At 39.2% G+C, this 15,032-nt stretch overlaps 1 protein-coding gene and 1 long non-coding RNA gene across 5 annotated transcripts in view; one reads left to right on the forward strand and one right to left on the reverse strand.

The window, feature by feature from the left end:
- Positions 1-15,032, reverse strand: part of LOC146470861 (fibroblast growth factor receptor 1-like) — a 62,557-nt gene that overhangs the window by 19,550 nt on the left and 27,975 nt on the right. For 2 of the 3 annotated variants that reach the window (XM_085121561.1, XM_085121562.1), the window contains exons 6-19: positions 11,107-11,165; positions 10,818-11,008; positions 9,781-9,894; positions 9,233-9,251; positions 8,303-8,342; positions 7,874-8,177; positions 6,843-6,953; positions 4,767-4,957; positions 4,208-4,330; positions 3,426-3,496; positions 2,901-2,941; positions 2,282-2,378; positions 1,761-1,860; positions 28-1,166 (exon numbers count right to left, since the gene is read on the reverse strand). In XM_085121561.1, coding sequence (XP_084977687.1) covers positions 1,101-1,166; positions 1,761-1,860; positions 2,282-2,378; positions 2,901-2,941; positions 3,426-3,496; positions 4,208-4,330; positions 4,767-4,957; positions 6,843-6,953; positions 7,874-8,177; positions 8,303-8,342; positions 9,233-9,251; positions 9,781-9,894; positions 10,818-11,008; positions 11,107-11,165 — 1,527 coding nt within the window. In that variant the 3' untranslated portion in view covers positions 28-1,100. Of the gene's footprint in view, positions 1-27; positions 1,167-1,760; positions 1,861-2,281; positions 2,379-2,900; positions 2,942-3,425; positions 3,497-4,207; positions 4,331-4,766; positions 4,958-6,842; positions 6,954-7,873; positions 8,178-8,302; positions 8,343-9,232; positions 9,252-9,780; positions 9,895-10,817; positions 11,009-11,106; positions 11,166-15,032 lie in introns of those variants that run through there. The other variant, XM_085121563.1, reaches the window with a different exon arrangement.
- LOC146470863 (uncharacterized) overlaps positions 1-15,032 on the forward strand; it is a 50,083-nt gene that overhangs the window by 992 nt on the left and 34,059 nt on the right. For both annotated transcript variants that reach the window (XR_014866950.1, XR_014866949.1), the window contains one exon: positions 96-1,112. This is a non-coding gene — a long non-coding RNA (uncharacterized LOC146470863). The remainder of the gene's footprint in view (positions 1-95; positions 1,113-15,032) is intronic.

A 15,032-nucleotide genomic window follows, 5' to 3' on the forward strand; every position in this document is an offset into this window, starting at 1 on the left:
TAAATAAAGTTGATGCTTGTACTTAAATGCGTGGTTTTGATTTCAATTTTATTTCGTTCTTATTGTGTCCAGCCTAACCTAAATTAGAGAACCAGATTGGCAGCACAAGAATGCGACCAATCGCAACTACACCACTCAATAGTTAACAATTGGAGAGGGCGTCGTTTTGTTTTGTTTTGTAGCTTGATCTGATCAGTTCATTGTGTTCATGTCGAACTAAATTCTACGTAACTAATTCAGTTGTAACAGTGAAATTCTTTTATCGCAAAGTCCAAAAGCAAAAACTCTTGTATCCTTTCTTTCCTGTTATTTCGGATGCTGATGCCAACTTATTGTCGCGACGTTTTATACAAAAAGCAAATACAATATTGTGGCAACTTTAAAATGCAATGGTCTTACATTAGCTACTAAAAAGCATTGAAAGCATTGGCTAAATGCAGCTGGCATTGTATTGAATTGAATTCTCGTATAGTGGACAAAGACTATTAAAGGGAACCACCACTCTTACAGCAAATTGGCTTTAAGTCGATGAAAAATGGTGTCTAAATTTTCAGAGCTGTGAAACCACTAATAAGATTATCGCCCATTTTCACCTTTTAATTCCCCGCGCCCCGCGATTTTGAATTTTGTGTCGTCCAACGGTTGCCGCTTTTCTCCGTTTTGTACATAATAATTTGGCAACCGTTTGACGTCATGGAGTCCAAAATGGCGGCGCGCAGATAATTTAAAAACAAAAATAGGCGACAATAAAATCTAATTTAAAGAAGTTCTTAAACTAAGTTTTTAAAATTAAACATTAACTTATTTTGTAAAAATGGAGGTACAGTTTAAAACCATTTACGTATTCTTTCTTTGCTCCCTGTCAAATCCGGATTTCTGCCCGGCCCAGATGCATCTTCTAAGCACTTGAGGAAAACCTTTAGTTAGCAAAGTACGCTATCCACCACTTTGGTACATGGGTAAAGAGAATGTATAGAAGAATTCAACGTTGAATATATAAGTTCAAGATCTTTGGTACATTGACAAATTATGTAATATTGCATCGCAGCAAAATCGATGCTAAGCTCCGCACATGAGAGTCCCAGATGAGCACCGTTTTTTTAAACAACCAGGTCTTCAACGTTTGCGTACAACTTTGTGTCATACATGTTCATGTTGAGGTATTTCTGCAAAGACAAGGAAAAAATGTTTGCTACCTCACAATCACTCTCATCAGACTATAACTGTGGAGTTATCAAATCTCTTTATATTTGATGCAAACGCAGCTAACATCATTTGATGCGCTGATATAAAAGCTTTGTTTTAGAAAACATGAAACCAGGGTCGAGCAAGGATTAGTGATGGTTTTGAATTAATTGAACCATGACGGCCATGTTTTTTCCTCCGTCTTCTCCCAAAATGTGGCGGTTAACTTCTCCTTTAGGTTGGATTTGTTTATATTTTGAAAACACATTCTTTCTTTCTGTGACCTTATCATTTCAGGTTTTGATTACTTTAAGTCACTAAGCAAATGATCGAAATCAGGATTTTGAACCCACGTCATGAAGTCGCCTCGGAACATGCTTCTTGAAATCTCGTTGAGATCTAAGAAGATTCGTCATCATTTCTGACACAAGGACGAAGAAGACATTTTAAATGAGGTTTCCCTATCCGTAGTGTCAGTTGCATGCCACTATATCGTAGTAAAGTTCTTGGAGACTTCTCATCAAGAATTTTTTTCCCTTTCCTGGGAGCGGGGAGAGGGGGGTTAAAACGCATACCTTATTTTGCTTATCCATTTTTTTCAGTTTGTTCCTCAAATCCACAAATGTTGGTCTTGCATCGGGTTCTTCCTCCCAGCACATCATCATGATTTTATACCTGTCAGCAAAAACATTGGCCTTAACATTAATAATTTTTGTCAAACCGCTCAATGATTAAATGGATGTAGAGCTCCAAAATTGAAATCATTACAGTATGGTCAAAACATTCACATTTTTACTGTCGTAAAAGGCAAGATGACAAAAATCAAGGCTGCCACTCGAGTAAGGAATACTTACATCCTTGCTATAGTTTGATTTTGGATCTCACAAATTTGGATCTTTTTTTTTTCTTTTTTAAGACTTCGTCTTTTGCAATAGAAAGATAAGATTGCCTGCAACGCATGGTCTTAATACAACGTTGTTCATCCTGAAAATGCTTCGAAATTTCAAGTGCGTCGCCTTATTTGCTTAAGGTGCTATAAGCAATTATCTTCAACATATAACAAAAGCTGCAAACAGTTAATTGCGTTTCAAGTTACAATTCATCATCCACGTGTTGTGGCTTGGGCATCCTGTATCCTTGCTGAAGTAAGTTTGCAATTTTCCTGCCATCCATCCGTGGATACGGTGAACCACCTGGAAAAAGAACATCCGTTTCCGGCAAATCATCCACCATCGTGAAACATTGGTGTAATCATGTAATCATTTGGCCATCATTAGAAGGAAAGGTCTATTTCTGATTCAAATATGTATCAATTGTATGCTTGGATTGAAGTGGAATTGGATTAGATCCTGGCATGGCAAAGGTTACCTTAGCGTTTTTCCTTCCCAACCAAGCCATTTTCCTCCTTAATCGCTCGTTTCATTTTGACACTTTAACTCACTACAAAATCTTTCGTTATTTACAGAATTTGTTACTTTCGAAGATGCTTTATCCAAGATGGCGGATGCTCAGATAGTATGACGTAAATTTTAAGGCAACAAATTCTAAGCTTCATTGTTATGGTTGTAATTATGTAGGTGTTGTACTTGTTTCATCGGTCTCACAAGGCCAAGAGATGGGGACTAGAGCAATAATGTAATAGAAATACCCAGCTATGAAAGGAATGTGAAGGAAAAAATAAAAGCGATACAATATTTCTATATACTTAAAATTACCGATTGTGAATATCTCGTAAAGGAGGACTCCATAGCTCCATCTGTAAAGAAAATAACATACGATATAATAGGTCATTTCATTTAATACCATTTTTCTTTATAATTATGATAATTAAGGACTCTATCTGAAACGATTAGACTGACTGCTTACATCTACCCTCATATCTTACATACAGCCTTGTGCCACACCGTAGATGACGAGGATGACTGAATGAGTAATATTGCACATGGCCACCAGAATTAAAAATGACGGCTGAGGTTAGCCCAATAATCGAAAATTCGTAGCATGGAACGACTAAGATAAAATACATTGTTACCCACGCTCTTTAATCTGGTGCTAAACCATAACCAGATGCCAAACAGAGCCATCAGAGGAAACTTGTAACAGTGTCTTGTATGGAGCACATAGCGAAAGTAAAAGGACGAATTCAACATCAATTTTCACGTATTAGAAATATCACAAATTCTTTTCTACTGGCTAAAGATCACTTACATGGATGTGTCTGTGTTTAAAGGCGTACTTACATGTCGCTCTTTGTGGTGTACTTTCCATATAATAGCGCCTCATACGCAGTCCATTTAACGGGCAAACGACCCTAGAATTTGATAAGGACGAAAATATAACGACCGAGCCAAAAAGTAACGTTTTTTGGCTTAAATTCACTTGCTTATAGATCTTTTTCATAAATGGCGGCCGATTTATTATTCTTTTCAATGTATGTTAATTAGCCCTACTCACCTCATTTCAGAGTAAAAATTCCTTTGAATTTTGCACATGCTGACGAGGCTAGTAGGGCTAATTTTCATGAAAACAAAAGAATAATTTATCGGCCGCCATTTATGAAAAAGGTCTATAGAAGTGATTTTATCCTCAAACTAATTACCACAAACTCTTTTACTGGTTGATGAGTTCATAACCTAAAATTGCAATTAGGATGCATAGTATTCAATGGAGTGTCGAAAGTAAATCGCGTTTGACTTTGTTTTGCTTTCTACGCTCTTTGATGGTTGGCAAAACTCAACCCACGTTTGCAACCAATGGGTAGCAAAACACAGAACCAATCGTCACCTGATCATACGCGTTTTCCCGCGCTTGGCACCGGTTACATACATTTGCTTTGAGTTCTGATCGATTCATTGTACTGTGTGCGTTTGTTGTGATTGGCCAGAATAATAACAATGTCTTTGTTGTTAAGACACTCAGTTGGAAAACACCGTTCTAATGACGTCAACAAAACTCGTTGTATGATCTAAAGCTGATAACACGATAACAATCTTCCTTATCTATTTTCGGCTGTTTTCAATACCTTTGTCTTTCTTTCATAGATGTTTTCTTGTTGCACGTCTCTGGCCATTCCAAAGTCTGTCACTTTACACGTTTCTCTTTCTCCGATAAGCACATTACGAGCAGCAAGGTCTCGGTGAATGATCTGCAACAAAGCACGAATAGCTTTTGGATTTGTTTTAAAATAGAAAGTAGTCGGGTTTTTTTTTTCCAAGTGGAGAACAAATGCATAGTATGGTCATTGGTGTTCTGCGTCCTTTTACGTGCGCGACAAATAGCATAATTCTTCTCTTGAACCTCAGAATTTGAGCTTTTCAAGGATTGCAAAGCCTTTTTAATTATAACCCCTGAACACGGTTTATATGACGTCCCAAACAAAAACTGACATCACCAAAAACAACAGTAACAAATGTGGAGGAGAAGGGAAGGGGGGAGGGGAGGGGAGGGGGGAGGACAGTGAAACTGTTATGCCACCCCGAGGGATGTACTATCTTATAACCGGCCATGAGTCTCAGCCAATGGGGGCCAGGCAAGCTTTGCAATAAATGCAACGTAAAATTCCTTAGGGTGCTTGCACTTACAGATCTTGATGAGAGGTAACTCATCCCATCAGCAACCTGCCAAGAAAACTTAATCAGTTGCTGTGACGTTAGGCTAGTTTGTGGTTTGATATCCGGGTCTTTGTAATAAGTGTCATCCAATCCGCGGCTCTTCCTTAGGTAACCTAGTAGATCCCCATACGGAACATACTCGATCAACACCAGCAATGGCTCTAAGTGAACAAAATACACTCGTTTGTTGTTGTGAACGTTTGATGAAACCTGAAGATTCTCAGAACAGGAAATAGAATATTTTTGTATGATTGGTTGTTGTTGTTTCTCGTACATCCATCTGCAAATTGGTGTACAGGGTGTTTCAAAAGTTCGTGGACATTTTAAAAAGTCTATACTTCATCCAGATTTCTTATATTTCTCTCCATTTTTCTTGCAGATATTAACAAATCTTATTGTTTATCGATTTTCAGAACTTTTGTATGAGTCAGATAAAAATCCCCGTTGAAATAAATATTTTCCCGCCAAAAGGTGCAAATCTGTAACGTGTGTGTTTCCGTACTTTCCCGCCATTTTTGTCTGTTTTCAGTAGCAACTACATACTGTAGATTTTCCACGTCTTGGTATAATTTTTAATTATGAACCCTAAAAATGCAGTCTATTTAAGAGCACAGGCAGCAATTCTAGGATCATCTGGAGTATCTGTTCGAGAAACGGCTAAAATACTGCAAAAAAGCAAGAGCTGGGTAGCGAAGTGGTATTAAAGGTTTACAAGAGTTTTACGACAAGCCAAGAAGTGGTCGACCATCAGTCCTTGACAGAACGGCAAAGAAAGTTATAGAAAAAAGCAAAGTATAAAAGAGGAAATTCTACAAGAAAAATCAGCAAACAACTGAAGAACAAAGGTCTGCCTGGATCTGCACCAACAGTGTGGAGGTATATGTCAAGAAAAGGATAAACCTTTAAGACGAAAAAGAGCTTCCACTTCTGAGCAACAACCAGAGGACAGCTCGCTTAGTATTCGCTTATAAATATCATAAATTTACAGCAGATGAAAATTCTCTTTAGCGATGAGTACCTTAAAAAGGCCTTTTTCATTTTCCGAACCCTAAAAACGATAGCGTATGGGGTTCACAGGAGAGTCAAGTTCCGCCATCGTACCAATTTAAAGGAAGCGCCAAATGGATGGTTTGGGGTGGCATGACAGGCCACGGCCTTACTTCCCTACATTTCATCCCGCAAGGACAGACTGTAACGGCAGAGTATTACATCACAAAAATCTTTGAGAGAGAAGTGAAGCCTCTTTTCAGCCGACGATCTACAACAGAAGACCCTGTAAAACGAAAGCTTTTCAAAAACAATAGCAGTGCGACCCTCGTTCAAGATGGCGCACCAGCTCATACGGCGAAAGCAACACAGCAGTGGTGCAAGAGAAACCTCCCGAATTTTATCCAAAAAGATGAGTGGCCAGCAAATTCACCTGACCTTAACCCCATTGAAAACCTATGGAGCATCATCGACGAAGCTGCATACAGAGATCCGATCCCTAAGACGATGGGAGAAGTAGAATCAAGGTTACGGAACGCCTGGCAGAACATACCGCTAGCAAGCCTAAGGGAGCTAGCTCGTTCCATGCCGCAACGGCTCAAAAACGTTATACAGAACAATGGGGGCACTCTGGATATTGATGTTTCAACAGTGGTCAAAGGAAACAATGTACATAAAACTGGAAAACCTTCATTAATATCGGATTTCTAAAACTATCATTTATTTGTATTAAAATAAAGTGTCCACGAACTTTTGAAACACCCTGTACTTATTCAAACAACGTCTCCAAGGTCACAAAATAAACATTTTTTTTGGAATAATTTTGTTATGTCCAACTATGAAAATATTTTTCTTGCACGTTTTGTTAGTAAACACTCGGAGCTGGCCTCTGTCACGGCCAAAATGTGAGCAAATTAAAGTGCGAAAAGAGAAACACTCGGCCATTTTTTTCTTTGTACGCAACACACAAATTTGGCCAATACATCTACATAACAGCAAGACCAATTTAAAGATGAAGCCAAGTAATCAGTGTACTTAGTTACTTAGTTTACACCTTACCAGATTCAGTGACACAACCCAATAGCTTGATAACGTGCGGATGAGGTTTAAGAGTCTTCATCACTTCAAGTTCTGATAACAAGTCCTTCCTGTCTGACATGGGTGCATCAGCTAAAAAATGCCGAATGAAGAATTTACTAGTTTTCGCGAAGAAGAAGGGTATTAAAAAATTACAAATATTATTTATCGTTTTTGCTTTAGTGCTTCATCTATGATAGGCAGAGTGGTTACAGGCTACAAGCACGATACATATGTTTCAAAACCCGGGGACTTCTTGGATCAGATTTTTCCTGAGTACTGTCCCGATGGCGACTTAGAGCCCTTACCTCATTATAGTCTATTTCATGTCCCATTAAATGTAAATTGCACCAACCCAACTCGCAAAATTTGTGTTTGTGTACCTAGCATGTGAACCTTTATAACTGGCAGTCATTTACAAAACGGAGACACATTGCATTCATTCGAACTGTTTCAAGCTCTCTCAATTTTCAAAGAGGCAGTCGCGTTGAAAATGTATGACCTAAAAGTAGTAACTATGTTAAAGAGGTGATTCCGCTATGGTCGGTCCAGTTGTGAAACCAGCGGCACGTCCTATTAGCCTATTAATAAGACCCTCGCTAGGTTTCACAAGCATCAGTCATTTCAGGTAATATGCTGATGAGCCAGGCTTAAAAAGTATAGACCTTTTTCATAAATGGCGGCCGATTTATTATTCTTTTCAATATATGTTAATTAGCCCTACTAACCTCATTTTAGAGTAAAAATTCTTTTAAATTTTGCACATGCTGACGAGGCTAGTAGTGCTAATTTTCATGAAAACAAAAGAATAATTTATCGGCCGCCATTTATGAAAAAGGCTTATAAACAGAAATAGAAAAATTTGCTATCCTGAAAGAAAAAAGGAGCACGTAGAACTCGAAACAGATAAACAAAAAAATAGAAGAGGTGAATACAGTACTCCAGTTCAATGCATGTTTAACCCTGGAAAGGGTGTTACAAAAAAGACAATTATTTAAAGAGCTAGCGGACACCTTTCAACATTTTCACGGCCACTAGTGTCTTCTGGGGCCTTCCTGGGAGACCAACAACTGTTCCCTTGGCAACCTGACCAAAAGCGCCTTTACCAATAACTTTTTCAATTTCCACGTTTTTCCTGGAAGTCTCCCAAGAGAGAGTCGATGGATGTAAAGGTGCGTATTGGCTAACTTGTGGGGTACTTGTCTGTGACCGGCGCATCTCGTCCAATGCCATGTATTGGCCTTTAAAAGAACCTTCAGACTTTTGCTGCTTTGTTTCTCTTGGATTTGGCTCGAGTTCCGCCATTTGTACAGTAGTCTAACGAACGAAACAAAAGAGTAAATATAACATTTTGAGGCCACAGCTGTAAAAAGAACATCACTGATGCTAGTGAGGTCAGTGACAAATTCTGGAAAAAATTAAATGTATTTGAAAAAACATACCTCTTTTTGTCGTTCTTCAGTGGTTTCTTCTTGATATACTCTTTAATAAAATGATAGAAAAAGTAAACTGCATAAACAAAAACATAACTTCTTACTTTTTATTATATATCCGGAATGTGAAATCCAAAAGGGTCCCAAAACACAGTGTAAAACATTGCAATTGAACTAATAAACAGAAAATAATGCAGAAAAGATTTAAAGCAACTGGGAACACTGTTTATTTCTCCTTCTAAGACTGTGTTTGTTTGATAAAGGCCGAGAGTTTTCATTTTAGTATTTCTTCGGTGATTTCGATCGATTACCCAAGAAACAATTTTTTGGCCGTTTTGATGGAGAAATCAAGGAATACAAGATGGCGGTTCCAAGGTTTTGCGTTTTAGAAAAAGTGGCACTATTTACTTTACTATAAACATTATTGTATTCTGCGGACTTGAGAGGAAACAGTTTTTCAGTACGGTAGTTTATACACCCTCTGTGTTTCATTAACAAAGCTTCAGTGCTTTTAAGGGTTTCGAGGAGGGAGGGTTCAGAGGCTAAATTAAGGGTTGAGGGGAATAATTGTTCTACATGTTAGGGGGAAATTCTGCTGTGGCATGTTTTGGTCAAAACGGCACAGAATTTTGACAACGGACTAAAATTGTCCTTGGAGAGCCAAGTAAAAATTATTGTAATTCATAATGAATGAAAAAAAGGTTTCAATTGTCTTTTTGGCTATACTCAAAGTGGCACTTAAAATTGCTGGCATTGCCCCTTTAGAGCACAGTTTCAGATAGTAGTGGAATTTTTTTCTCACAATGCAAAGACCACAAAATGATAGGACACCTGCAATCATTAGGGGACGATGTTTTTCCACAGAATATTCTTGGCTACTTGTCATTGATTAGGTTGGCGGTAAAATTTAACAGAAGGGGTATATGCTTGACAACTTACCTCTCTTTCCGCCCTCCTCCTAGAAATCAAGAGATCAAATTGTATTTGAATAAGTCTCTTTCAAGTTCATCTCTATAATTCATATTAATCATCGTTTCATTCTCACTTAAATGTAGATTTATCAAAGGCCTCTGACGCGAATAAAAGTGGTTCCTCCTTTCTAACTTTATAAGTGGTACAAATTAAGCTTATTATTCTTTGGGAATATTGCTCACACATTCCAAACTGGGGACACTCGACACTGATATAAATTAAATGACGATTCGTTCCACAGCTTAAGCATACTTAAATGAAAAATACCTTTCTTAAACCGGAAAATGGCCGCTTTACTCCTAGCTACAGAATATTTTACTAGTAAACTCGTCTCCGGCAAACTTTAATCTTAAGACCTGACTCTGAAAAATGTTTTAAGGAACGTCTTGTAATGGGTCTAAGTGTCAAAAACCCATTGTGTTTTTGTTAGCAACTAACCAAATGAAGACTTCAGTCTGAAGGAGTTAATATTGAAAAGCAAAGAAATTATGATCAGAATTGTTTTTTACATATACCTCTCCTTTTCAGCCAAATGACGTAGATGATGAGGGCAATGTTGATTGCGACAAGTATTACGACCACAGCAATGAATATCGCGTAGTGACATGAGCATCCAGTTGATACCTGAACTATAATATTTTAAAGAAAAAATATCACAAGAGCGCATTCTAGAGTAACAAGTTGAAATGTTCACCGATTTATTCACTACCTTACCGTGATTAATAATTTAATTATTAATTTTAACTGAATTGCAATGTTGTGCCCAAAGTTGAAGAAAACATTTTATTAGTTTCATATTTTTCCAGGTCTTGCAATAGATATTTGAGCTAGTTCGCAGTAAAACCTTCTACAAATCAATTACCAAAATACAGCAAACAACAACAACAAAACAACAAAAAGGAATCGTCGAGTCCAAAATGTAATTCTAGGATATTTGAGAAACGAACCTTAGGAAAGACAGTCTTACCAGGCTTAGAACATAACATCACATTTCTTTGACAAACAAAAAACACTCATCGACATTCAAATCCTAACTGGATCCAGGATGCTTGTAACATTATATCACATGAACCTACGAGTCTCCAGGAAGCTCAGTAGACCAGATGGTCATAGGTCCGACTTCTGGCTATGAAATTTCTATGTCATAAGGCGCATTGAAGCATAGCTCCTTCCCCTGGACAGTTATTTGCAGGATATGTTCACAATCAAGATCCCCAAGCACTGTCGACAAGATACTCTGCTATACTTCAATGCGCCTTGTGACACCAAGAAATTTCATAGCAGTGGTTATCGTGAGTCATTACACCTGTCAGACTCAATTTTATTTGTCAACTATTAACCACAATGCTTCCATCACGTTTCACAACATTGTAGAAATTACATATTACCAATCCACAATTAAAAATTTAATTAAAAAAAATAATAAAAGAAAAAGCTAGCGAACGGCCGCTTGATGATTTGCTACTTTCAAACCCCAGAAAGGTCTTCTCACCATCACCACCCCCCCCCCTTTTGTCACTAATATACCTGCGTACCCCTCCCTGGGGATTACCTGGTGTCGGTCTTGTTGTCGTCGAAGTACTTTTAAAGTCATATCTCTCTGTTGCTGCTATTGATGAACCATTGACTTTTAATGGTCCAAGATTCCCCCTTTCAGCAGCATGTTTTAAAACTGATATCGCATGTTCTTTAGTGACTCCTTGTTTAAACTTCAGAACGAAAATAACAATGACGCTTCCCTGCCTGGAAGTTGAACAGAGAACGAGTTTTATTTGATTAGTTCTCAAAATAACTGCGAAAATTGAGTCTTGAAAGAATTTTCAATACTTTGTTTAACCTACCTGAACCCTACCAAAGTTGTGCTTTCAAAACTGCTGTCACCCTGAAACGCAGCCTTGACCTGACAAATAGGGGGAAAATTTACTGGAGTCGCCGTATCTTATAATAATCGGAGATATGATATAAGGATAGAGTTGATATGATTTGCTAGATGACCCGGCCGAAGTTAAGTATGCGCGTATTATCTGTGAAGTTTCTGTGTGGTAAAATATTGGTTAATATATTTTGACTCTGGGAAATGACTAAACAACCGATATGTCTGTTAAGAAATAATGGTATGGAATAGAATATTTATTTTATAACACTAACGTTATATAAATATAAAAAAAACGCGTCAGGAGAAATTGCACAATTATTAAAGTAGTGGAATAATGATGTTACGTTATCACCAATCTATGAAGCAACTTTTGTCATAAGTACGTAAATTATTATGATGTGTAAGGCTCATCTTAAATGCTTTGAGGGAAGAGCCGTGTCTAACGTATTTAGGTAACGTATTTGCTTGCATAATATAACCACCCTCCACAAATAATTATTATATAAAAATAATGAGATTTAATGTCAATAACCCGGGGATTCAGAGACAGAGCACCGGGTAATTACCTTTGATTGACGCACTTGTGTTAGTTATACGCTTACTGTATTATTTAGCTTTCTATCTGTATTTTAGTTGTAGGTTTCGAAATGACTTTGATAACGGATTAAATACGTTCTGAAAATCGGCTAGCGAAACATTTAAAACCCGACGCACATCAAAGTGAGATGATTGCCGAAGACGCCAAGAATCAGAGAAGTGCGGCGAAATTAAGGGAGATTCACAAGAAAGTTATCCGAATTAACGAAGTCGATCCACGAAGATAAAGGTACAGAGGTCGTCAGAAGAAACTACGATGGATTAAACGACGCGTGGAGGAATGTCGAAGCCAAACATGATGTATACGTAACATTCTTAGACGACAGCGAATTGGGAGCGAGCCAAGAGTGGATAGCAGAGTTACAGCAATTATTCAGCGAAGCCATGGAGCGACAAATTCAATACGTCGATGCTAAGACAACTAAAGACATGGTGGCAAAACAAGAACTTAGTCGACAAGAGGTAGCCAAACAGGATTTCGAGAAAACCCGAAGAATGATCGATCAAGCCTTTATAAAACGAAATACGACAGACGCAGTGTTCAGAACGCTAGTGAACGAAGCGGAAAAATTGCTGGATGCCTACAGTGTCGAAAAAGGAGTAATTCCCGCTTTCAGAAAAATTCAGCGAGAGTTAGAAGAGTCATTGGCTAGCTGCAAAGACGCCAACGACAAGTACTTCGAATTCCTTAGTAGAGAAGAGGCAACAGCCGAGATAGGATGGATTTTAGTCGTGCATAAAAGATACAATGAAGTTGCTAACAAGATCGAGTTGGTTATCGCTAGTCAGACCAAGCCAGAAGCCTGTGGTCGGAGTGTAGAAACGAAAATGAGTAGCCTTCGGCTGGAAAAAATCAAGATGCCTAAATTTGACGGAGATCTTAGAGAGTACCCTCGCTCCCGGAAGGATGTTGAAGTTCAAGTCATGCCGAGCCTAAACTGCAACACAGGCCCTTACACTGCGCTCTTGCCTCGGCAAGGAACCGTTACACGTTTTAAAGGCAGTCGGCGACGACATCGAAGAAATGTGGAGACGTCTGAATGAAAAGTATGGTGACCCTGCAAAAGTAGCTGACGTGATCATCGATAGTGTGCAGCGAGTGAGAGCCATTAGTGAGGGAGAAAAGAGAAGATTCATTGAATTTGTCGACATCGTCGATAACGGTTATCGCGATTTGTTAAGGCTCGGATTAGAGAAAGAAATAACAACTACCAGCTCTGTGAGCATAATTGAGAAGAAGCTCCCGCCAGATATTAGAAGAGACTGGGCAAAGCTGGTCAGCTCCGATACGACCTCCGTGGACAAGAAAGACAAGTTTCCGAGTCTTCTTAAATTTCTGCTCAACCAGAAACGGGCAATCGAATATGATTCAGCGGATCTTCGAACATCTCAGAGTCATTCAGGCCATCAAGCTGTCAACCTTGCTCAAGTAGTAGCCGGAGAAATCGCAGAGAGCAACCAGCGTTTCGAGACCAGAGCCACCAGTAAGTGCTTGTTCCATGACCACGCTGAACACGAAACTGGTGAATGCAGACTATACCTCTCCAAAACTTGGGAAGAGCGAATGAACACGCTCAAAGAAAGACGTGCATGCTGGTCTTGTTTAAAGATCGGACATCGTCTTCGCAATTGTAGGAATAGAAAGGTTTGTGGTGAAAGCGGCTGTACTAGAACCCATCACAGAACATTGCACGGAGAAAGTAAAAAAACGAATGTTTCTGCCACGGCGAGTGCATGCAGCAACACTAGTACTCCTAGCGACACATGCCTTCTCCCAATGCAAAGCGTCAAAACCAAGAACGGATGGGCGAATGTAATGTGGGATAACGCAGCATCATTATGTTTCATCACTAACAGCAAAGCCAGAGCTGAAAATTTGTATGACACAAAAGTGGAACTATCTATTGTTAAAGTTGGAGGAACAAGCGAAAGATTTATTTCTCACAAGTACCTGCTACCACTCATCGATTCGCAAGGACAAATCGTCGAATTTGAAGTATACGGAATTGACAAGATAACGACTGACATTGAAAGCGTCAATGTGGATAAAGTAGTTCATCTCTTCAAGGACGTTACACTCGATGACATCAAAAGACCATCAGGAACCGTAGATGTACTGATAGGATACGGGTACGCAGGGTACTATCCCGAGCCAGAACAGAAGTCTGACCATTTACTTCTGTTGAGAAATAGATTCGGAAGATGCCTCGGTGGCACACATGCAGACCTAAGGAACGCAAATCATGTCATACAAGATGTCCGCGTACATTACGTGTCAGCTGGTGTCATGATTGAGGACTTTTACAGCATTGAGAGCCTAGGAGTAGAGTGTACACCTCGCTGCGGAGGATGTAAATGTGGCAGATGTCCGCTTGGTGCAAAAAACAACAGTTTGAGGGAAGAGAGAGAACTTGAGCTGATTGAAAGAAACCTTGAATTTGATAACGTTGAACACCGATGGGTTACACAATACCCATGGATCAAAGATCCAGCTAATCTCCCCGACAATCGAAGAGCTGCATTTGGGATGCTGATGTCCACCGAGAAAAGACTTTCCAGAAACGCCGATCACGCTTAAGTGTAGCAAGAACAAATACAAGACATGGTGGACAGGGGCGTTGCTCGAAAGCTCACAACGAGTGAATTGGATACCTACAAAGGACCCATCCATTATATTTCACACCACGAAGTTCTGAGGCCAGATTCAAAGTCAACCCCAGTAAGAATTGTCTTCAACAGCAGCGCCAACTACATGGGTCACGTACTGAACGACTACTGGGCCAAAGGACCGGACCTTCTGAACAGCCTGTTGGGTGTACTGATGTGGTTTAGAGAGCACGAAATAGCGCTAATCGGTGACATAAAGAAGATGTACCACTCAGTGAAAACCACACCAGTAGAACAATACACACATCGTTTCCTTTGGCGAGACATGGACAAGCAGAAAAAAACAAACACTTATGTCATACAAAGGGTTTCGTTCGGCGACAGACCTTCCAGAACGATCGCAACGGTAGCTCTAAGAATGACAGCCGAAATGAACCAAGAAGAATATCCCCAAGCAGCCAAAATCATCAAAGACAATACCTATATGGATGACATTCTCGAAAGCGTCATCGACAGAGACAAGGCTCAAAGTGTCACGAACGATGTTGAAAAGTTAGTCAGCAAAGGAGGATTTGAAATCAAAGGGGGGACTGTCACTGGCAACCCTGACAATCAGGATGAAATGGCAATACCAAACGAAACACATACGCCCACGGAGAAAGTTCTAGGTGCTTTTTGGAGACCTGT

Source organism: Pavona decussata, unplaced genomic scaffold (genome assembly GCF_977016875.1).
Source record: "Pavona decussata unplaced genomic scaffold, jaPavDecu1.1 SCAFFOLD_110, whole genome shotgun sequence".
In the NCBI taxonomy this organism is placed as follows: Eukaryota; Metazoa; Cnidaria; class Anthozoa; order Scleractinia; family Agariciidae; genus Pavona; species Pavona decussata.